At 34.4% G+C, this 21800-nt stretch overlaps 1 protein-coding gene across 6 annotated transcripts in view; it reads right to left on the bottom strand.

Annotated features, from left to right (window-relative positions):
* The window catches only part of LOC126744649 (ankyrin repeat and LEM domain-containing protein 2 homolog), an 84129-nt gene that overhangs the window by 40210 nt on the left and 22119 nt on the right, over positions 1-21800 (bottom strand). For 5 of the 6 annotated variants that reach the window (XM_050452154.1, XM_050452155.1, XM_050452156.1 and 2 more), the window contains exon 5: positions 8278-8826. In XM_050452154.1, coding sequence (XP_050308111.1) covers positions 8278-8826 — 549 coding nt within the window. The remainder of the gene's footprint in view (positions 1-8277; positions 8827-21800) is intronic. The other variant, XM_050452158.1, reaches the window with a different exon arrangement.

Genomic DNA, 21800 nt, shown 5'->3' with positions numbered 1-21800 from the left:
TTATTTACAAAAAAAAAAAATTTTAAGGTATTTTTTTATACCTACAGGTCATCATAGCCTATGTATACCTATGAAAAAAATAGAAGCTATCTAATCTTTCGGGTACTTTGCATAAGAACCCCACGAAAAGGAGAGATACGTAAATATTATATGGAGTAGAACATTTTTTCATTTAAATTTATTTTTGTTTCCAATATGCAAGTGCGATATATCTTTAAAAAGGCAATAAAAAAGCCGATTTCTTGACATAAAAAATACAAGGACGAATTAGGAAGTATTTTCGAATTAGGAAGAAATTTTGATGATACTACATAGCTGAAAATTTGGAAGATAAGTATATTTTATTTTTAATTTAATTTAATTTTACTTTAATTACCTTGATAACGGTAGTAGATATAACTATATTAATTAGTATTAATATTATACCGAAACGTTGGTTCAAATTAGGTATTTTTAAAAAAAAGTAGGTCTTCTTGTTGTTTTTTATCGTTTTTTAATTGTAATATTCATAACAAAGTTAGGATAATGAAAAGAGGAAACGAGCTCAGAGATTAATAGATTGAACCTCAGCTCCTAGGTATATAAAAAAATCTATTATACCTCAAGTAAATTATTGTATTTAAAATTTATTGAACTTAAATTAAATTAAGTATATCGAACGGTATCGTTACAGATTTAAGTTCATATTTCTTTTAAATACGTGAATAAGGCTATTTTCTTCTTCTTTTCAATTTTTGAGCGTGTGAGATAAAAATTTCTAAATTGATTTTTGCTATAAGTGACGTAATACCCAATATAATAAGTAACTCATTATGAATTCGTCACAACAATACAGATATTACATAAAAAATACAAACTGTAATAGCACAGTCTAACACAGTCAAGTCACTCGACCCTTTTCGACTAACCATCCGCACCTGCCGACGCCGCCCCTCTCGCCTATCGGAGTTTATCGATCCCCCACATGCGGGGAATTTATACCGGTTCGTCGACGAAATGTGGTTATAGGGTTGACTCGGTTCAGATTATTTTCGACGTTTACCGAGTGTGCCAATATTTTTTGTTTTTGTGAATATTCTGTCATTTAGTGCTAGTTTTACGGACTTTTACTTTAATATAATTTATATTAATAGTAGTTGTTTGATAATGGCTTCTCACGGACAATACTAACTATAAAATTATACTCGTACATAGTTCCTCTAAATAAATATGTATTGTTTATAATTTAATATTTTTTACTGTGTAATAGAATAGTAAGTGTGCATTGTAATGCAATTACGATTATTAACAAATAAGAAATATATGCATATACCTACATATAAACCAAGTGTTTTTTTTTAATTATTTTCCTTTTTGTAGTTTCCCACTAATTACATGTGTTTTGATCAGCCAACTGTGATTCAACAAAATAATATTCTATTTAATAATAAATGGTAGTAAATATCCAGGTAGAAATAAACGTCTAGAAATAAACGTCATTCTAATAAACGTCCAGGCAGAATAAACGTCCAGGTTTCTACATACCTACATAGTAGGTGGATTTTGGGAAAATCCACAAACAAGTAAAGGATTAAATAAAGGGTGTTTAAATTAAGTGTCTGAACCAAATGATTCCTCTTAAGTAACCAGGTCAATCAAAAAAATAAAGATAATCGGTACAACCCTACGTTTTTATTATTGAGAATAATAATGCTGGATTGAATAAAATAAGAAATAAAATAAGACTAAAATAAGAGTTCAATTTACACAAACCCCCATAAGGCATTTATACAGCAAAATAAAATAAGAAGTTGACCAAAATGCAACTAATATTTAATTTTTATTTGAAAACGAAAGAACGCACGGCGTTTTGGTCAGAAAACCCATTGAAAGACAAAGAGATAAAATTTACCTGGTATGTAATTGGTCAATTTCTTGAAATATACCTGGCATGTGATTGGTAATTCCTTATTTTATTTTATTTTGCTGTTTAAATGCATAAATATCAAATAAGGCCTTATTTTATTCTATTTGTCTGTATAAATTCAGCTTAACTAGTCGGCAATTAAGGTATACATTTAGGTTTACACCCTTTATATTAGGTACACCTTTAGTAAGATTAAAGGGTTTTTAGGGGATTCTAGTTTTCTTAACAACATTCCTAAGGTTTTGACTCAAATTTAAGCATTTCATTAGTATTATAAAAAGAAATAAAAGCAAAGAAAAAATGGCGACTGGATGCATACATAAATATATTACCTATTACTTAGTTGTTGTTTATTTAATGTGTCACAATGAATAAGCGTCAAAACTCATCAAAATATTTTAAAATAAAAAAACCTTGATTTTGCCTAATAATATTATTAAACTCAATACTTTCCTTATTGCCCCCCGTAAACGCATTTCTAATGTGAACTTTGTGGATGGACTTCAAAGTTTCGCTTGCGATCAAAGAAGTGATTCTACTTGTTGAAATCTATATACTTTGGTAATAGGTACTAATTTATTTTTTTTATGATAATTTCAAACTTTGGCCCAAATCTTCATTAAAATGAGCTAATATTTTCTAAGATTACAGAAGACTTTGGCTAAATAAGCAAATTTTAAAACGTAATAATAATAATATCATATTGTGCGACTTAAAACACACAAATTTGTATATTATTGTGTTGATCGTAAAAACTATATTATGTACAACAACTCGGCCAAAGTAGCTTGGCCTCTGAGATGCGCGAATAAAATTATTAAAGATACGGTATTTGTATGGTACAAACCATTGTGCACATCAAGGTCAGAGGTCAAGCTACTTTGGCCGAATTCTAGGTAGGTATATGTACATATTTATATTCATACAAAAAACAACACTAAACCCCAGTATAAAAATTGTTTTATACAGTGATAAACCGCGCTTCGATTCATGAGAAAACAATTTGATTATGCATTTGCTAAAACTCTCCTGGGTGCCCGATATCGGTTTTCTTTCAGCTGAAACTGAATCGAAATGAGAATTACCGCGCTTGGCCGCTAAGCGTCGCTCAAAAGCAGCAAGTCCCTCTCGTTCCGCGCGTCCCCGGCCCTCACTACAGACGGGCACGGTTGAATGCAGGGCATTTACGTATCTTTCAAATTTCTCAATCAACGATAATACTGAAAATTAAACATAACTTCGTCATAAGACTACCAAGTAAGTGCTTGTAAATGAAACTTAATAAAATACAAAGAAAATCATGTTATCATACAAAGGTGATATGAATATAATCAATGAATCGACTCACGTAATATAAATAACAAAATACCTAGTTAGTATACAGATATCCTACTGTGATCACTCATGCCATTCTCCTGAAGAATCTAATATATTATAAATTCAATTAATCCGAAGATAATATCTTGCATTCGCAAGCCACTAAGTAATTCAGGTTTTTTTTTGGGAGATAACTAAGCGAATGAAAAAAATTTTAAATTAAATTTAAAATTAAAATTTTTTATTTGGCAAAATTTGTTATGCCTTAAAATTATAAAACTTAAACTTTCTTATATCGTTTTACAATTTTACTTATTTTTTTTTTAAATTACTTACATAGTAAGTTTTTAAAACGTAGATATACTCTTTTAATAATATGCGTGAAGGTAGCGTCTGATCGGTTGCCAGCGGCCTATTTGTTTATCCAGGCTCGTTGTAAAGGCGTAAAGGGTTAATAATTCGATGTATATAATCATACTTGACACCCACAAAAAATAAAAATCTTATAGAAGTGTTGGTTTGCTGGCAACCAATCGGACGTTAGCTTTACGTACATCTTCCGTCGAAACCAATCGACTTTCACGGTTTGGCAGTGGTTTATGATTGTCACATTTTTTTAATAGGAACCACATTTGAGACAGAAAAATACAAAGAGAAATTAATAGTGTGTAGAATCATGCTGGTAACTGGCATATTAAAGAGCTCATAGGAGTATTCAAAATATTTTAACATTTTGCTGTATTTCTGGACATTTTACTTTGACACTTCTTTACACACTATTACGTAAAGTTTTTTTTAATAGTGTATAAAGGTATTTTTGATTTTTGTAAGTTTTCATTAGTAGTAGAAAAAAAACTTGTATATTACATGTGTGTATAATCCCCTTTTTTGTTAATGGGAATTGTTGTTACATAAATAACTATTTTCTCTGCCCTCAGTTACGAAGTTAGGGCTAGAGGGTTGCACCTTTAAACTAAACTAGAATGGGATAAACCCATAAAAATTGTGTCAAGTAAACTTAGAAAGTCATTATTCATGCTCCGCAGACTTTATGTCATCCTTACGTATCATCCTATGTGATAATAATGTGGGGCAGTGCACCATTAGTGATGAAAGTTTTTGGACTTCAGCGCAAGGCCATGGAAGTGCTGTACGACCTTGGTTGATGATGATCGACAACCATTAAGACCCTAACATATTGACCTTTGCACCTATTTTCAATGTCGACCGGAGTTTTTAGCTGTAAAAATCTTTAATAAAGTGCAAATACAATTCGATCTTTACCAATTAACATGATTAAAAATAAACTAAAGAGATTTCTAATTGGCCTATGGCAATAATTTCCCTAATTGTAATATAAATAATAGGATTTTTCTACGTAATGGAATCTATTTCAATTGATTTTGAGCATTTTATAATGTTAATGTTTAAATAAAAAAATCCTTTATTTAACTTCCTGCATTGTTTTGAGTGTAAGATTCTAATTTGTTTTTATATTTTGCAAACAAAAATTTTTTTTTATATATGGAACTGCATTTTGTTTTAGTTCATTGTTTTCATAAACGTGTGCAATTTTTCTGATAAATTAGAACAATTAAAGTAATACTACAGATATAACGAGAGAAACATGGTCTTAGTTAGCGATATCTAGATAGACGATATCACGTAGTAAATAAAAAAATTTGCCATTAGGATAAAACATACTCCCTACACAGTGTATATCAGCCAAAGGGAATAATAATATTCTTAACAATATTAACAAATCTCGGATACGTCAAATAGAACTGAGCATTTTTTCAATTTGATATTGTTTTTTAAGTTTGTTAAAAATTCTAAAATTTAAATAAGATTTCAAAAATTAATTAACATTAACATTATTATTCTATTTGGCTGATACATACAGGGTGGCCAAATAAGAATGCGAGGTACTGTATCTGGGAAACTATTCATCGTAGAAGCTTGCGATAAATAAATTTATTACTAAAATGGCCAAGAGAATGACCTGGAAAATATTTTCAAGTTTCTAAAATGGCCGCTAGGGGGCGCAACTGCAATCTTGAATCTAGAAAACTGATGTTTCTGTAAATTTTGCTGAATTAACCTAACAAAAAAATAGCTGATTATTAAAGTAGAAACTAATCCGAACCTTTTTTATTTAAATAGTTTTGCTGTATCTCTAAAAATAAAGTGGTGGGGGGTGTTCAAAAGTTGGCTTAAAACACACCCTGTATACTAAAAACGCCTTAGCCGATTTTATCAAACTTGGGCTAGTTGAAAAGAGCTATTATTAAGCTACGAATATTATTATATTTCATGTTTTTTTAGTTTTACATCTCGCCGCTAGAGGGCTTTTTTCGGTTTTCTGACACAAATGACTAATTTTCTCAAAAAACTTAAATGCGTTGATATAATTTTTTTTTCATAGAAAAATAGCTAAATGATGTCTAAATAATCTTGCGAAAACCACAACTCGATATCTTGTTCCTAACCTAAAATATAGGCCAAAGATTATTTTATACCCTTAAATTTTAATTTTTTTATACTAATTATTTTGGAATTTTTTAAAATTCACTACTTTTGAAAACAAAATTTACCATTTTTGAAAATATTACCTAATATCACTATAAGGTAAGTATTAATAATGCTTATATCAAAAATCAGACCTATTTTATGTTATATATTCACTATGGATATAATACGAAAAAAATAATTATTAGAAAGCAGGCCATGGAATGCAACAAAACAAATGTCTACTCAAATTATAAACATTCCTCAAATTGTCAATAGTAAGCTGTCAAAAGTTTTACGTTACTTGAGCATTTTTTGTTTTTGCAAAATGCGTTTTACGAACGATGAAGCTGTTGATATGCTTGCGGTTTATTTTGAATGTCTTCAAAATGCTGCAGTAGCAAAAAGAGTTTATGCTGCTCGATATCCAAATCGAAGTCCTTGCGATATTAGATTTTTTCCCCGATTAGTGGCGAACTTACGAGCCAATGGTAGTTTTCGGCCTAGGTTTCAACGGCCAAGAATTAGAAGAAATGTGGACAATATTAACAGCGTACTGGGATATATTGAAGGAAATCCTCATGTTAGCACAAGAGCATTATCCCTTGAATTAGGCATATTAAGAACAACGATTCAAAATATTTTGAAAGACAATAGGATAATAGCCATCGCCATACATGGATTTATTTAAGTTCAGCTTTTTTTTTAATATATTTATAAAATGCACCCATATCATGTTAATTTACATCAGGCATTGGAAGAAGCAGACTTTGACCGTAGGTTGGACTATTGCCATTGGGTATTAGGCATGATACGTGAGGATAGAGATTTTTTATTTAAAAATCTTTGGACCGATGAAGCCACATTTAATAGTGACGGTACGAGTCAACCTGCATAACATGCATTATTGGTCTGCAGAAAATCCGCATTGGTTGCGTGAAGTTCAGCACTAAGGGCGCTGGAGTTTAAATGTGTGGTGTGGTATACTTGGAGGCAACATTATTGGACCATATTTTTTTGAGCAATCTCTAAATGGCAATGTTTTTTTGCGACTTTTTGGTAAATCAATTACCGTTGTTGCTGGAAGATGTGCCACTGGAAGTCCGGCAAAATTTGTTTTTGCAGTTGGATGGTTGTCCAGCACATTTTGCTAGGAATATGCGAGAGCATATTAATAACATTTTTCAACAGCGGTGGATTGGAAGAGGAAGCCCGTTTCCATGGCCTCCGCGATCCCCAGACTTAACCTGTCTTGATTTCTAATTATGGGGGCGGTTAAAGGACATTAACAGTATTTCAGACTCAGCCTACGACTAGAGAAGATATGAAAAACCGCATTCGTAATGCAATACATACCATACCGAGAGCCGAAATTGAAGCTGCAGTTCTATCTACCTACCCATGAGAGGCTTCAGCAATGCATAGAGCGTGATGGTTAGCATTTCGAGAATTTACTGGGGCATTAAAACCCTTTCTTTTTAAAATCGGTCCTTTATAGGGCCACAACTTACATTATAAAAGAAATTCGAAATAAATTATTTTGTAGTTTTTATAAATATTAAGGGATTTCCATATAAAATTTTCTTTGGCCTAAATTTTAGGTTAGGATGAAGATATTAAGATGCGGTTTTCGCAAGCATATTTAGGCGTCATTAAGCTATTTTTTTGTATAAAAAAATTTATACCATTGCATTTAAGTTTTTTGAGAAAATTAGTCATTTGTGTCAGAAAGCCGAAAAAAGCCCTCTAGCGGCGAGATGTAAAACTAAAAAAACATGAAATATAATAATATTCGTAGCTTAATAATAGCTCTTTTCAACTAGCCTAAGTTTGATAAAATCGGCTAAGGCGTTTTTAGTATACAGGGTGTGTTTTAAGCCAACTTTTGAACACCCCCCACCACTTTATTTTTAGAGATACAGCAAAACTATTCAAATAAAAAAGGTTCGGATTAGTCTCTACTTTAATAATCAGCTATTTTTTTGTTAGGTTAATTCAGCAAAATTTACAGAAACATCAGTTTTCTAGATTCAAGATTGCAGTTGCGCCCCCTAGCGGCCATTTTAGAAACTTAAAAATATTTTCCAGGTCATTCTCTTGGCCATTTTAGTAATAAATTTTTTTATCGCAAGCTTCTACGATGAATAGTTTCCCAGATACAGTACCTCGCATTCTTATTTGGCCACCCTGTACATTATAGCCTAATATTTTAAACTAAATCAAAAAAATGAAAAACACGGTCAAATCTAGAATGTGATCCGTTAAGAAATTTATCTATAAACAAAAGAAAACAAAGTTTTCCGAAGCAAACATTTAAATTAAAAAAAAAAACAATGTTTTATTAATTCTTTTAATAAGTCAGTGTTAAAAAAAAGTAATGCAAAATGTTTTTTTTGACCATTTTTTAAATAATATCATACCTGTTAAGTTTTTAAGACTCCTAAAGAAGACTCTAAGAAGATGACTCCTAAACAACCCAAATAAACATTGATCCACGAACACAGGGAAGCTATCTACAACCACAACCACAGAGGAAACTTACTCACCTGACAAGCCTTGTCAACATATACCAACGGACGGCAAACCTGCTGCTGGTCAATTGGACTTTTCCATTCGGTCAAAAAAGACGGACTATTCGTATCGTCTAATTTACATGCTGAAAAAGCGTTGCAAAGACTGCTCATAGGGCTTACCGCTTCAGTTGGCGGGTGTGACAAAGGTGACATAGGCGACCACTCTTGAAATTTGTCTTGTAAATCTTTCTCTTTGGTCCTCAAATGACTCTCCAACAAGTTGAGGCCCTCTTCCGAAGATATGTCAACAAAACAGTCCAAAAATTCCCAATATTCGTGCCAACTAACTTGGTAATTGCTTGCTAATTTTTTTCCTAATCTTTCCAACCCTTTTTCGGGATCTTTGAGTCTAAGGGCAGTTAAGTTTTCTACTGGGGAACTTTTGGCATTTGGCGAATTGAAATTTAAAGACCTCGGAGGAGTTTTCCATACTTTTCGGAAAGTTTCAGCTTCTTTTTTGTCCATAGGCCCGGCATATGCGTGGATTTCTAGTCTGGGGCTCAATGGATCTTTGTTTAGTACCTAAAAAATATTTATTATGAACCTATGTTGTTAATGTTATAAATCATCATGGTGCAAGGTGGATGGAGCATTATCATATAGAGACTGGCAATACAAATATTTTGTGAAATTTAAATGTCTTTTTAATGTATTATTGGTCTTAAAAGCTGGGGTTATGCCAAAGGGGATAGTTGTGACGAGATTAGTCCAAAATAAGTTAACGACCTAAAAGTTTTGATATAGTTTGTTTGTTAGTGTGTATATAAATATAGTATAGTGTGTTGATAAAATTAAATGATAATTTATACTTGTTCACATACTAAAAATACATTATTTTATATATAGGTTTAAGAGGAAAAAAGTTACTGACTGCTAATTGTTTAATGGTAAGGAAGTATTTTTTAAAAGCTTCACGAGAAAGTGGGATGTTAAAAAGTCTGTAAAACAAGGAATGGAAAGAAGCAAATTTATGTGAGGACGGTCATGTTGAATTATATTGTATAATATTATCTGCTGTTGCTTGTTTACGAAATATTTCAAAGGATATCTTATTTCTTTCCCTCTTAAGCAATAAATCTAAGAATGGTAAGGTATTGTTCTGTTCCCGTTCGATTGTGATAACTCAATTTTAGAGTGAAGAGAATTGACATAATTATGGAAATTTGTAAGCTCTACTTCACTTCCATTCCAAATCATACAGATATCATCCACATACGGTTTATAAAAGATGATGTTATTTTTAAAATTACTGCTCATTATTTTGTTTCTAAGTTACTAAGAAATACTTCACTAAGAAATGACGAGAAACAAGAGCCCATTGCTAGTCCCTCTTTTTGTTTAAAAAAACGGTTGTTAAATTGGAAAAAATGTTGATCTAACACAGTAGAAAGAAGTAGATTTTCCACCAAGAGTGAATCAAGTTTCCCCCTGGGAAGCTCTTTGACTAAGACCAGACAATCAGCGGGTGGGGACTCAACAAAGGAAACCACAGGTCTAATTAATAGAGGTGTTTTAGGGTTCATGGGATATAGTTTTTGTTTTGTTGAATTAAAATATTCTAAGGTTACCAAGGTCATGTCTAAGACTTTTTTAAATTTATTAAAGGATGGAGCTGTAGGATCTCTGTCGACCTTTTCAAAGTCATCTGTGTTTAGAAAATCCATTACTTTATTTAGGTAATTGAAAAGATCTAGGGCTGTTCCCTAAACCTTTTTTTATTCCCCATTACCCTATAGCAGCCTCACTATAGGTTTACAGGCAAGGGTGGCTTGGCCGTAATAGGTTGAGTAGAGAACCACTTGATTGTAGAATTCAATACTGGTTTATTCACAAAAATTAACAACTATTTATATCAGTCTTAAGATAACAATTCGAGGTAATTATACAAATAAAGGTGAGCATCGTAATCATAATTTTAACTATTTACTAATTTCGACCTTGCGAACTTATAGCTAACGTGAGCTTAAAATCCATCGCAAACACCTTGACCGGCTAATATAAACAATTTTATATAAATATGTATGAATATTTAAAACTACCAAAAAATGTAAAATATTTAAAAAATGTCGTTTAGACATATTCCCCGCTCTCTCTGCTTTCTGCTGGAGGAATGTTTAAGGGTCGGAGTTCTACCATCTCGGTCTCTCTGGTCTTATGTCTGGGTTCTCGTTGCTTGTATTGTCTAATTTTAATAACCCATAGGAATACTCAAGACACTAGGATGATGATCAGTATAGTACAGCCCCCTGCAGTATAGGAGTGGAGTGTGACCTTCTTCCATATCTTGTCTTCCAGCTGCAGGTCTAGTCGCTGCTCGTCAATCGAAAGGTTAGTCAGGTCATCTGATACCTTGAACACGGCTTCTCTCGAAAAACTGCTGATTGTGTTTGTTTTGTATGGTGTAGGTCGCTGACATTAATAAATGTTGATGTTTTTGTATAACTAGAAACAACAGGAACGGTATCAAATCGGTTTGCAATTATATTATTTTGTTTTGTTTTTAGAATGCATGCTTCGGTTAATTGAATTATACCAGTGGTGTTTAATACCATTTCTTCTCGTATGCCATTGCACGTGATTGCGATGCTTATGGGATTTGGAGAGATAAACATCCATGTATTTGGAGTAAAAAGCTGTTTCCAAATAGTCGTGTGGAGGTTATGTTTTGTTATGTTGCAAGAATTCCCTTGATGTCGTTGATATATTTCGTCAATGACGCAATTTGGACTGGCGTCTATGTTCCTAACTGTTGTCGGCGAACATAAATAATGGCTGCTTCGATGTATACATGCTGTTAACTCATTGTGTGAAGCTCAAAGTATTGTTGATTGTTGTAGTCTACAGCCAAAATGTCATTAGGTATGTCCAGAGACCAGTAGGAATTATTTTCAACGTGTAGAGCTGTAGGATATACCTTCAGGAGGTTGAAATCGGAAATATCTTCAATGGCAAAATGTGTAAAAATTTTTGCCCATTGTCTTCCCTCTTCTTGTAGCGATGTCTTTATGGGTACCTGCCTTATTTTTAAGTGAGATGGTAATTTTTCGTTGGCTTTCTGAAGAATTTTGTGTACATGGGCTGGTGATAAGATGGTGAAAATCGATCCTTGTTCAAATAGTATCTTGAACAGTATTAAATAGTAGCCACTTATTTCAGCTATGAAATTTGATGCCAGCTGATAGACCATAAGGATATGAATATTAACTTCATTACTGTCTATTATGCGCTCATACCCTTTCATCTTATTGATGATTTCCATACTTTGGCTTATTTTCTCTTGGAATCGATTGATGTGCTGCTCTATTTTTACTTCTGTATCATTGATCTGCGCGATAGCAGAGATCATTACTTTGGTTTGGTGTTTGGAAGTTTGAATTAGTTCTTCTTGATTCGACTGTAAGCTGTCGATGTCCCTATAAACTTCATCATTTACTCCAAAAACCGATGTTAGGAATTGGCCAAAAAGTCCTCTTCTTTTGCGGCGAACTCCAAATAATCCAGTGTTAAACAACTCTATCTCTTTTTCTTTATCTAGAAGATGGTGTGCCAATGTTTGACAGTTTGTTGCTGTTGAAAGTTGTTTTGCTTCCTCACATAGGCTTTCGAATCGACTTATTACTTGTGAGACCTTTTTACTGTCATCATCAATTCGACTTTTGTTGATATTGAGTTGAAGCCTAAATTCTCCTCTTTCGATTCTGGATGTTCCCAAATGCTCGATAAATAGGCCTTTCGCGGGTTGCTTGATTGCATAGTTTGCTGTCCCACTTGTTGGCATAAAAATGGTGAAACATAGCAGAATGTTTAATAGCGTAATTCCGTGTTTTGGATGTCGACTACGCTGAAATTTTGGGTCGTTCCTTGATGTTGTTACATTGCTTTTTACTGTCTCTGCGGGTTGATGATAGTCTTGTTCCTTTTCGCATGGTAACGGGATTAATTTTGTTACTGCCCTTTTTGTTTCCGTATTTCCTTTTCGGAGGGTGACTACTCGAACTTTGTTGTTATCACTTGGGTGCACTTTGGTTATTTTCGCTAATGGCCATCTTGCTGGGTTAATGTTGTCTTCTTTGATAAGCACTACTGTCTCTATTTTCAGATTCTCTTTGTCTTCTTTCCATTTGTATCGCATTTGTAGTCTACTTAGGTATTCTGTTGACCATACTTTCCAGAAGTCCTTCTTCATTTTTTGAATTAACTTCCATCTCTGAAGCATAGAACCATTTATGTCTGTCTCTGACCATGCAAATGGGCCTACTAGTGGCCTTCCAATTAAAAAATGACCTGGCGTGAGTATTGTCTCATTGTCTGTAGCGTCATTTATTGCATACAGTGCCGAGAGTTCAGGCACGCTTTAATTTGATATACTAACGTTGACAATTCTTCAAATGTTAATGTCGTTTCTCCAATGATTCTTCGTAGGTGGTGTTTTGTTGATTTAACCCCAGCTTCCCACAGTCCTCCAAAGTGTGGTGAGGAGGGTGGAATAAAATGCCATTTTGTCCCTGTGGTGCTAATTGCGTCTTGTACTTCTTGTGTTTCAGTTATTTTTAGTACTTCGTCTTCTATGTGATTTGCTGCTCCGACAAACGTGGTTCCATTATCACTGTATATGTCTGTGCATTGTCCTCTTCGTGAAATGAATCTTCTATATGCTGCCAGGAAAGTCTCTGTGGTCATGTCACTTACTATTTCAATATGAATTGCCTTGGTTGCCATGCACACAAAAATCGCTATGTATCCCTTGTACGATTTATGACCTCTTCCTTTTGTTGTTCGGATGAATATGGGGCCTGCGTAGTCGATTCCAGTATGAGAAAACGGGGGTGATGGTGTGACTCTTTCTTTCGGTAGATCTCCCATTATTTGTTGTGCTGTTGCTGCTTATATCTGATACATTTTATGCATTTGTTTATCATTGTTGCAATTGTCCGTTTTGCATTGATAATCCAAAATTTCTGCCTAATGTAGGCCAAAGTTAGTTGGTTTCCTCCGTGCAATGTTTTCTCATGGGCATCTCTTATGATGAGTTTTGTTAGATGGCTATTTATGATTGGATGTTTTTGATCGATTGGTATATTAGCATTCTTGAGTCTTCCTCCTACACGCATTATTCCATTTTGATCCAATATTGGGTATAGGTTTTGTAATTTGCTTCTTTTGTCAATTCTTTTACGTTGCTTAAGTATTTTGGTTTCTTCTGCAAACTCTGACTCTTGTACACCTCGGATGACGGCTTCTAATGTCGATTCTAGTTCTGCTGGACTTAGATTTCCTTTTGGAGAGTCTTTTTTCATTCTTCTACATACTGAAAGAACTCGTAGCATTTTAGTCAATGACGAAAAACGGCTCCAATCCTCCCCTTGTGTAGTAATACATGCTTGATGACAGTTGATCCTCTTTAGTCCTTCGTCAATTTCGGGGATTTCACTGTTTATAGGCCATTCTTCTCGGTTGCACAGCCAATTCGGTCCTTTCCACCATAATTTTGATTCTCTTAGAGCGGTAATTACCATGCCTCTTGATATTACGTCAGCTGGATTATCTTGAGATTTGACATGGTTCCACTTCTGCGCTGGTATTAGTTTCACAATTTCGGAGACTCGGTTGGCGACGAAAGTGTTCCATCTTGTAGTATCTCCTTTAATACAGCCTAGTGTGATCATTAAATCTGTCCAGGCATAGACTTCTTTGCATTCTATTTTTAGGGCCTTTTTTGTTTTGTCCATTAATTTAGCGAGTAGTACGGCAGCACATAGTTCTAGTTTTGGAAGGGTAGTCCGGTTTCTTGCTGGAGCCACTTTGGATTTGGCCTGTAGCATAGTAATATTAATCTCATTTCCACTTTTCGTTATACTGTACATTGCTGCACCGTATGCTTTTTCGGACGCATCGCAGAATCCCACCAGATTAATTTCTTGGTTGTCGTATTGGATCCATCTTGGAATTCTGATTTTTGAAATGCTGGTTATTTCTTCTTGAACTTTTTGCCACTTCTTGTAGGGTTCTCCTTCGACAATGTCATCCCATGCTAATTTTTGAAGCCACAGATCCTGAATGATTAGTTTTGCTCGAATGGTAAAGGGTGCTAACCATCCTAATGGGTCAAATATCTTCGCGATTTCTGACAGCATCTGCCTTTTAGTATTGCTGGTTCCTGTTATTGCATTGACTTTAAAATGGAAGCTATCATCAGCTGGACTCCATAATATTCCTAGTGATTTCTTGACCTCTTCTTCACCAATTTCAACAGTGCTCTTTTCTTTTAGCTCTTCTGGGATTTCTTGTAGAAGGTCTTTGGAATTGCTGGACCATTTTCTCAGTGTAAAATTACCGGATTTTAGTAATTTTATAAGTTCATTTTGAAGTTCATGTACTTCTGTGACACTGTTAGCACCCGAAAGTACGTCATCAACATAAAAGTCTTCCAGGATAATCTTCGATGCTTTTTTAAAGTTTCTTTGTTCATCTTGAGCTAGTTGGTGAAGAGTTCTTATGGCTAAGAATGGTGCCGGGCCTGTTCCGTATGTTACTGTGGTTAATCGGAATTCCTGTAGTGGTTCATCTGGATGCTCTCTCCAGACAATCCTTTGATATTCCTGATCTGCACTATCCACTTTTATTTGTCTATACATTTTTTCTATGTCTGCTATAAATCCAAGTCTGTGTTTTCTCCAGCGTAGTAGAATGTCTGCCAGGTTATTTTGTAATCTGGGTCCGGTATGCATGTTTTCGTTTAAACTTTGTTTGTTGGTTGTTTTACATGATGCGTCGAAGACTACTCTAAGTTTCGTAGTTGTACTTTCTTCTCTTGTGACAGCTTGATGAGGTATGTAATATTTTCCTTGATTATAGGCGTATTTGGGCACTCTTTCCATGTGCCCAAGCCTTATGTATTCTTCCATAAATTGTCGATACTGGTCGTAGAGGCTCTTATTTTTTACAAACTTTTTCTCTAATTGTTGAAATCTTGCTATGGCTCGGGATTTTGATTCTCCTAATTGCGGTGGATACTCTTTGAAGGGCAGCTTCACTGTATAACTTCCATCCTTGTTTCTTTTTATTGTTTTTTGAAAGAGTTCCTCACACACTTGGTCTTCTGGCCTGATTTACTGTTGACATGAGACTTCTTCTATTTCCCAAAATTTGGTCAGTTGATTATCTTCTTCTGTTATTGATATCATGCTCTTTATTTGTAGGTGTTTACTCTTTTCACTGATGATCATTGTTCCAGAAATAATCCAACCAAATTCTGTTTTTTGTCCTATTAGTCCATCCCGTTTTTTGAGCCCTTCTAGTATTATTTTCCCGTGTTCTTCTGCTCCTAGTAGTACGTCGATTGGTCCCGTTGTATTGAATGTGGGGTCTGCCAGAATAGTATTTTCCCATTCTCCTGCGTCTATCTCGTTTAACGGTTCTCTCGGGAGCGCCTTCGTAATCCTTGGTAATACTAGCAATTCTGTTGTGATTATGTAGTCGCTGGGAAATCTTGGCCTTAATTGGACTTTTATTTTTGACTTGGAAACACTCGATTCATTGTCGCCGACTCCTGATATTTCGGCGCGTATTTTTTGTCTTGGTAAAGCTAATGCTTGTGCAGCCTCTTCAGAAATAAATGACGACTGGGAGCCTTGATCAATTAACACTCTTAATAAATGGGACGTGCCGTCGTATGATGTGCCTTGTATTAGCGCTGTAGCCAGTAGAACTTCTTTTTTATCGGTATTGTTTCTTTCTTCAGCTGCGTGGTGAGTGCTTTGGGGGTGATTTCTTAAATTGTTATTTCTTGTGTTCGATTCATTGTATCTAGAGTTGACAATATTGGGCCTGAAGTTCGGTACGTTGTTTCTCCTGAAGCTGTTTTGGTAGTTCTGTGGCCTTGAGGTGGAGTTTCCATTTCTTGCGTTTGAAGTGGCTTGTCAGTCTTGATGTAGTAAAGTATTGTGGGGTCCACTGCAGATTTTGCAGTTGCTTGTTGCGGTGCAACTATCTCTCGAATTATGGCTTAAACATCTGGTACATAGTTGATGATCTTTTATCATCTTCATTTGGTCCATTGGTGATTGGCGCAAAAATAGATTGCAGCGCCAAATATTATGTCCTCGGTAGCATAGTTGGCATACTTGATCTCTTGGGAATCTATCTTTTTTTTCTGAGTTGAGTGCTTCAAGTGACTGAAGACTCTTCTTTTTAAAAATTCTAAAATGTCTTCTAGTGTGGCGACTTCTAGAGGGTCTTCTAAAGTTTGCTCGTAGATTTTTGTCGTTTCCTGGTCCCATTTTCTGCATATTATTCTTCCTACTATCGGGTACCACGATGACGTGTCGTAGCCTAGATTCTTAATGCCTTCTAGGCATTCGGTTGTGACATCATACAGTTGTTTAAGTTTTGGCACTGATTCGTACGTAATTGTCGGAAACTCATAAATCTTGTCTACTAATTTTGATACAATGAGACGTTTGTTTTGATATCTCTGCTTCAATAAATTCCATGCTGCGGGGTAGTTTCCATCTGTTGCAAGTAGGTGCTTGATAGTGCTTTGTGCTTCTCCTCGAAGAAGGGATTTGAGGTGCTGGAGCTTCTGTGCATTTGATAATTTGTCATTCCGATGAATTATCCTGGTAAAAAGATCGTCAAACGTGGGCCATTCTTCGTACAGTCCGTTGAATGTTGGAATGTGAATTGTTGGGATGGGTGTGTTGTTTGATAGATTTTGGCCCTCCTTTATTTTTTCGTCTAGCTTCTCTATAATATCATTGTATGACCTTTTAATTAGACGGTGGGCAGATAAATATTCCTTGCTTGTAATGCCTTTGCAGAGGATCCCGTTGTGAAGTTGCTGAATGGGACCCCATTGATTCTTGGTGTCTTCTTTTAGAAATTCATAGCGAGTTGTAGGTTTGTCTCTGCAGAGTTCTTCTTCAATTTCTTCAATCAAAAATTGAAACTCTTGGACTACTACTTCTTCTCGTCTTAGTATTGCTTCGTCTTCTTCAGGCTTCTTTTCTTCTTCTGGTTTTTTGCACGTCTTCAAATGGCTTTTTAAATTATCGTACAATCCCTTAATTTGGTCCAAGTATTTCTTCGTGAAGTAACTATGACTGAATTCTCCGATTTTTCTAAGCTTCTCGTCATTTTCTACAATTGCGTCCCATATTCTGTCTCCCTGTTGGTTTCTCTGAGTAATAAATGATGATGTTTTTCTTGAGTTTGAATCTTTCTTTACATTGGTTAGAAGTTGTTCTAATTCTCCCGCTAGCTCCTGCTGGCGGAGGGCAATTTTATTCGTTTCTTCCATTGCTTTCTCGATGATGGGCGCGGCTGTTTTGGCTTGACTGACTTGTCTGTTTTGACTGACTTGACTGCTTTGATTGGCTTGACTGTTTTAACTTGACTTGTCTGCTTTGACTGGCTTGACTGCTTTAACTGCTTTGATTGGCTCGACTGCTTCGATTGGCTTGATTGCTTTGGCTGCTTTGCTTTGACTGACTTGTCTGCTTTGGCTGCTTTGATTTGAAGATGGAGTCGGTCCTTTTTGGCGGTTGCTCCTGACTTGACTTGACGATGGAGACGGCTCTTTTTGGCGGTTACTCCTGGCTTGACTTTAAGATGGAGGCGGCGTCGTAGGCGGCAACTCCTTTGGTTTAACTTGAAGATGGAGGCGGCGTCGTGGGCGGCAACTCCTTTTGTTTAACTCGAAGATGGAGGCGGCGTCGTAGGCGGCAACTCCTATTGGTTTAATTTGAAGATGGAGGCGGCGTCGTGGGCGGCAACTCCTTTTGTTTAATTTGAAGATGGAGGCGGCGTCGTGGGCGGCAACTCCTATTGGATTAATTTGAAGAGGGAGGCGGCGTCATGGGCGGCAACTCCTTTTGTAGATGGAGACAGCGTCGTGAGCGGCTGCTCTTGGTTCAATTAAAAGCTCGAAGGACCATGAAAAGATCTAGGGCTGTTCCCTAAACCTTTTTTTATTCCCTATTACCCTATAGCTCCCTATACCCTATACCCTACAGCCTCACTATAGGTTTACAGGCAAGGGTGGCTTGGCCGTAATAGGTTGAGTAGAGAACCACTTGATTGTAGAATTCAATACTGGTTTATTCACAAAAATTAACAACTATTTATATCAGTCTTAAGATAACAATTCGAGGTAATTATACAAATTAAGGTGAGCATCGTAATCATAATTTTAACTATTTACTAATTTCGACCTTGCGAACTTATAGCAAACGTGAGCTTAAAATCCATCGCAAACACCTTGACCGGCTAATATAAACAATTTTATATAAATATGTATGAATATTTAAAACTACCAAAAAATGTAAAATATTTAAAAAATGTCGTTTAGACAGTAATCGTCCCTCTTTAAGACAAGTAAGCATGATCCCTTATCGGCTTTTGTGAAAACTATCGTTGTCCCATATTTTCTTTTTTATTGATCTTAATTTTGTTATTGTTTTTATTTATTTTTTGTTTATTATTAAAGAAACTATTTTGATTTAAAAAGGAAATTATTATTGCTCTTAAAATGTTCTTGTTTGATATATCCGTTGACTGTAAAGCATTTTTAGCCTCTATAGCCTATGTTTCCGTAACACTTCGGTCGGTTCTAGTAGGAAGATTAAATTTTAAATTGTTGTTGAGAAAGTTTAATTCGACTTCGGAAAAAGGGGATAATGGGATATTGGGATAATCGATGAATTTTTCGAGTTCTTTGATTAAAGCCTACTACCATGAAATTTTGATTTTGTTAATTTTAATTATTTGTCTTCGCAGAAAATACACATGTTATACATAGTCGAACGACATTTCTAAACGGGAATTTGGAAGTGCAAAAAGTCTATATGGTGACCATAAGAAAAACAAAAGTTGACTTCGGCATCATTCAACATAGTGAGCCTAGATTATTTTTTACTTTACATATTTTCAAATTCACGATCATTTCTTACCGCCACAGAAAATTTTATTATTGTATCATTTATAATAAATTAAATATAAACGATTATAAAACGCACTTTTTTCTTTTTTCCCTGTATATCCGGTGCTACTCTGAGTTTAAAGAAGTAGATGGCAGACTATTTATAGGCGCTGCAAAACTTTTTCCCCATTTCGCCCACACTGTATCTTTAACAATTTCCAAAATCCCCATGTACATAACTTTAAAGTGGACACTTTATGGACTGAATCATTTTTCTCTCCACAATAAAATTAAAGTTAATTTTTATGTTAGATTTGAGCATTAATGCGTAGAGTTATCCATTTTATCCATTGCATTCAAAAGGTGAACTGTATAGAATAGGTATTTGATGGTAGGCCTATACATTTCTCCTAATCTATAGAGTGTTTAAAAAATATTTAATTGCTAAACTTTAGGCTTTAAATGAAGTTGTATTTTATAACATTTGTCTGTGTACAAGATATTTTGTTTGTTGGATATTGATACCAATTGTATTGTAAATGGGATATCATATAATACGTTATTTCAGATGTGCACTCTATTCTTTAATGAAAGTATTTTTTACGAATGATATATGTCCGAATTTTGATTCCTTTTCAAGGTATCTTTTATTTTTTAGCTGATTTAGATTCTTAATACCTCATTCTAAAGCTAATTTAATATGTAGCTTAAGAAAGCCACAGTGATTAATAAAGTCATGGAATAGACAATGAGTCTTATATATAAATAATGAGATACTTTCACTAGGGTATATTTGGCTAATCGCCAAACTATGATCTCTTGATTCAAAGTTTTTCATGTTACAAAAGACCAACCGCGCTACAAGATACAACAGCATTAGTATGTCAAGTCTGATTTACTTGATATCCCAAGATGTTTATTAAATTCATTGTGGTGTAACATCATACCATTGAAAAACCTTTGCAGTTATAGTTGAGTGCTATATCCAAAGCGATCAAAAAGTTCTTTTCAAAATCTTTTTCTTCGCAAATACAGTCTATAGTGTCCACATAGAAGATATTAACTAGTTAATAATAACTCCTGAAAAAGGCCAGAGGTCGTTCCTTCTGAGCGAAATTAATAAGAAGTTCTTTTATATTTCTAAAAAGATGATAAAATTTTAAAAGTAACGTGTGACATACCAGAAGAAAGTCTGAGACATCAAAAGAATTCTTTATACGAATAATTAGGATTTATATAAGTTTCTACATATCCAACGACTGCTGGAGAGTAAAATGCTAGAGCAGCTTTTATCAATAGAAAAAATTCCTGTTACAGGTGTAATATTTGGTGTGGAATAATTGGCAACATGATGATTGATCCAAATTACACTCACTATACTGGAGCACACTGAATATTTACTTTAACATATTTCGTAATGTTTTACTTATTTTCTTGTTTATTACTTTAAATATATTTCAACTAATATGTGGACATACATAATTTATATAATTTGGGCACAATGAAATACAGACTACACGTGCACAAATACATAGAAATATATTTCCTGTAAATTATAATAAGGCGAACATTTTCAGGTATTGTTATTAAAATGTAAATGCGTTAATTATTCTCATAGTCTTTGTACTGTGTTGCTCTTATTTAGTAGTTTAGGTTGGAAACTACTAAAGTAAAACAAAAATTAGGGTTTTTAGTAGTTTATCTTGCTTAAGCGCGCCAATTTAGCTTACTTTACACGGGCCCTAACACAAAAATGTTCGGACATTATCGAATTCTGTCCCAAAGTTTTTTTTTTCATCAAGTTAAAAAAATATATTTTTTCTTTTATTAGGTGTTGAAATATATTGTTTGTACATTATATTAACCAACTTGTTTTTATGCAATATGATTCTGAACGAAAAAATTAAGCAAATAGTGATAACATCGCAATATTTGCTAACACATAAATGCTCGGACACAAACAAAAAAAAATCGTAGTAGGCCATGGAAATAAAAAACAGTGTTTTTAATTTGACGTTTTGACAAACAATCGATTTGCTTTGGTAAAGCAGTCTGTCGAGTGGTAAAGCAACAAACGGGAAATCATAAAATTGTTTTATCAAGGAAACACTTTTCGAGATATCGCTAAACAAATAAATGTGGTCAAGTCTACGGTGGCAGATATTGTTAAAGAGTACGGAGAAACAGGTTCAACTCAAGTTTTAAGACACGGTGTTAGAAAGGCACTTAAAATCAGTCCAAAAATGCAAAGATCTCTGGTTCGAATTTGTGTAGCTAGTCGCCAAGCCACTGTCAACAAGATGACAGTAAAATGGAATGAAGAAACAGCTAAAGTCCAGTTCAGAGATCTATTAGAATCTTTGATGTGTCGCAGATGCCGCACTAACTAGTCTGCGGCTAGGTGCGCCTATGTCGTATTTATTGTCGCATGATATACATGTTTAAATGACAAAATTATATAGTTTATCTATGAAATCATTTTAAGTATACGTAAAACCTCATGTATTACACTATTTTTTATTTTTCTTTCGAATATGTCCATTTTTAGAAAGAAAATAATATAAAAAAATTGACCGCG

The sequence above is a fragment of the Anthonomus grandis genome, chromosome 14, assembly GCF_022605725.1.
Source record: "Anthonomus grandis grandis chromosome 14, icAntGran1.3, whole genome shotgun sequence".
Classification (NCBI taxonomy): domain Eukaryota; kingdom Metazoa; phylum Arthropoda; class Insecta; order Coleoptera; family Curculionidae; genus Anthonomus; species Anthonomus grandis.
This window is presented reverse-complemented; position numbering and strand designations above follow the sequence as displayed.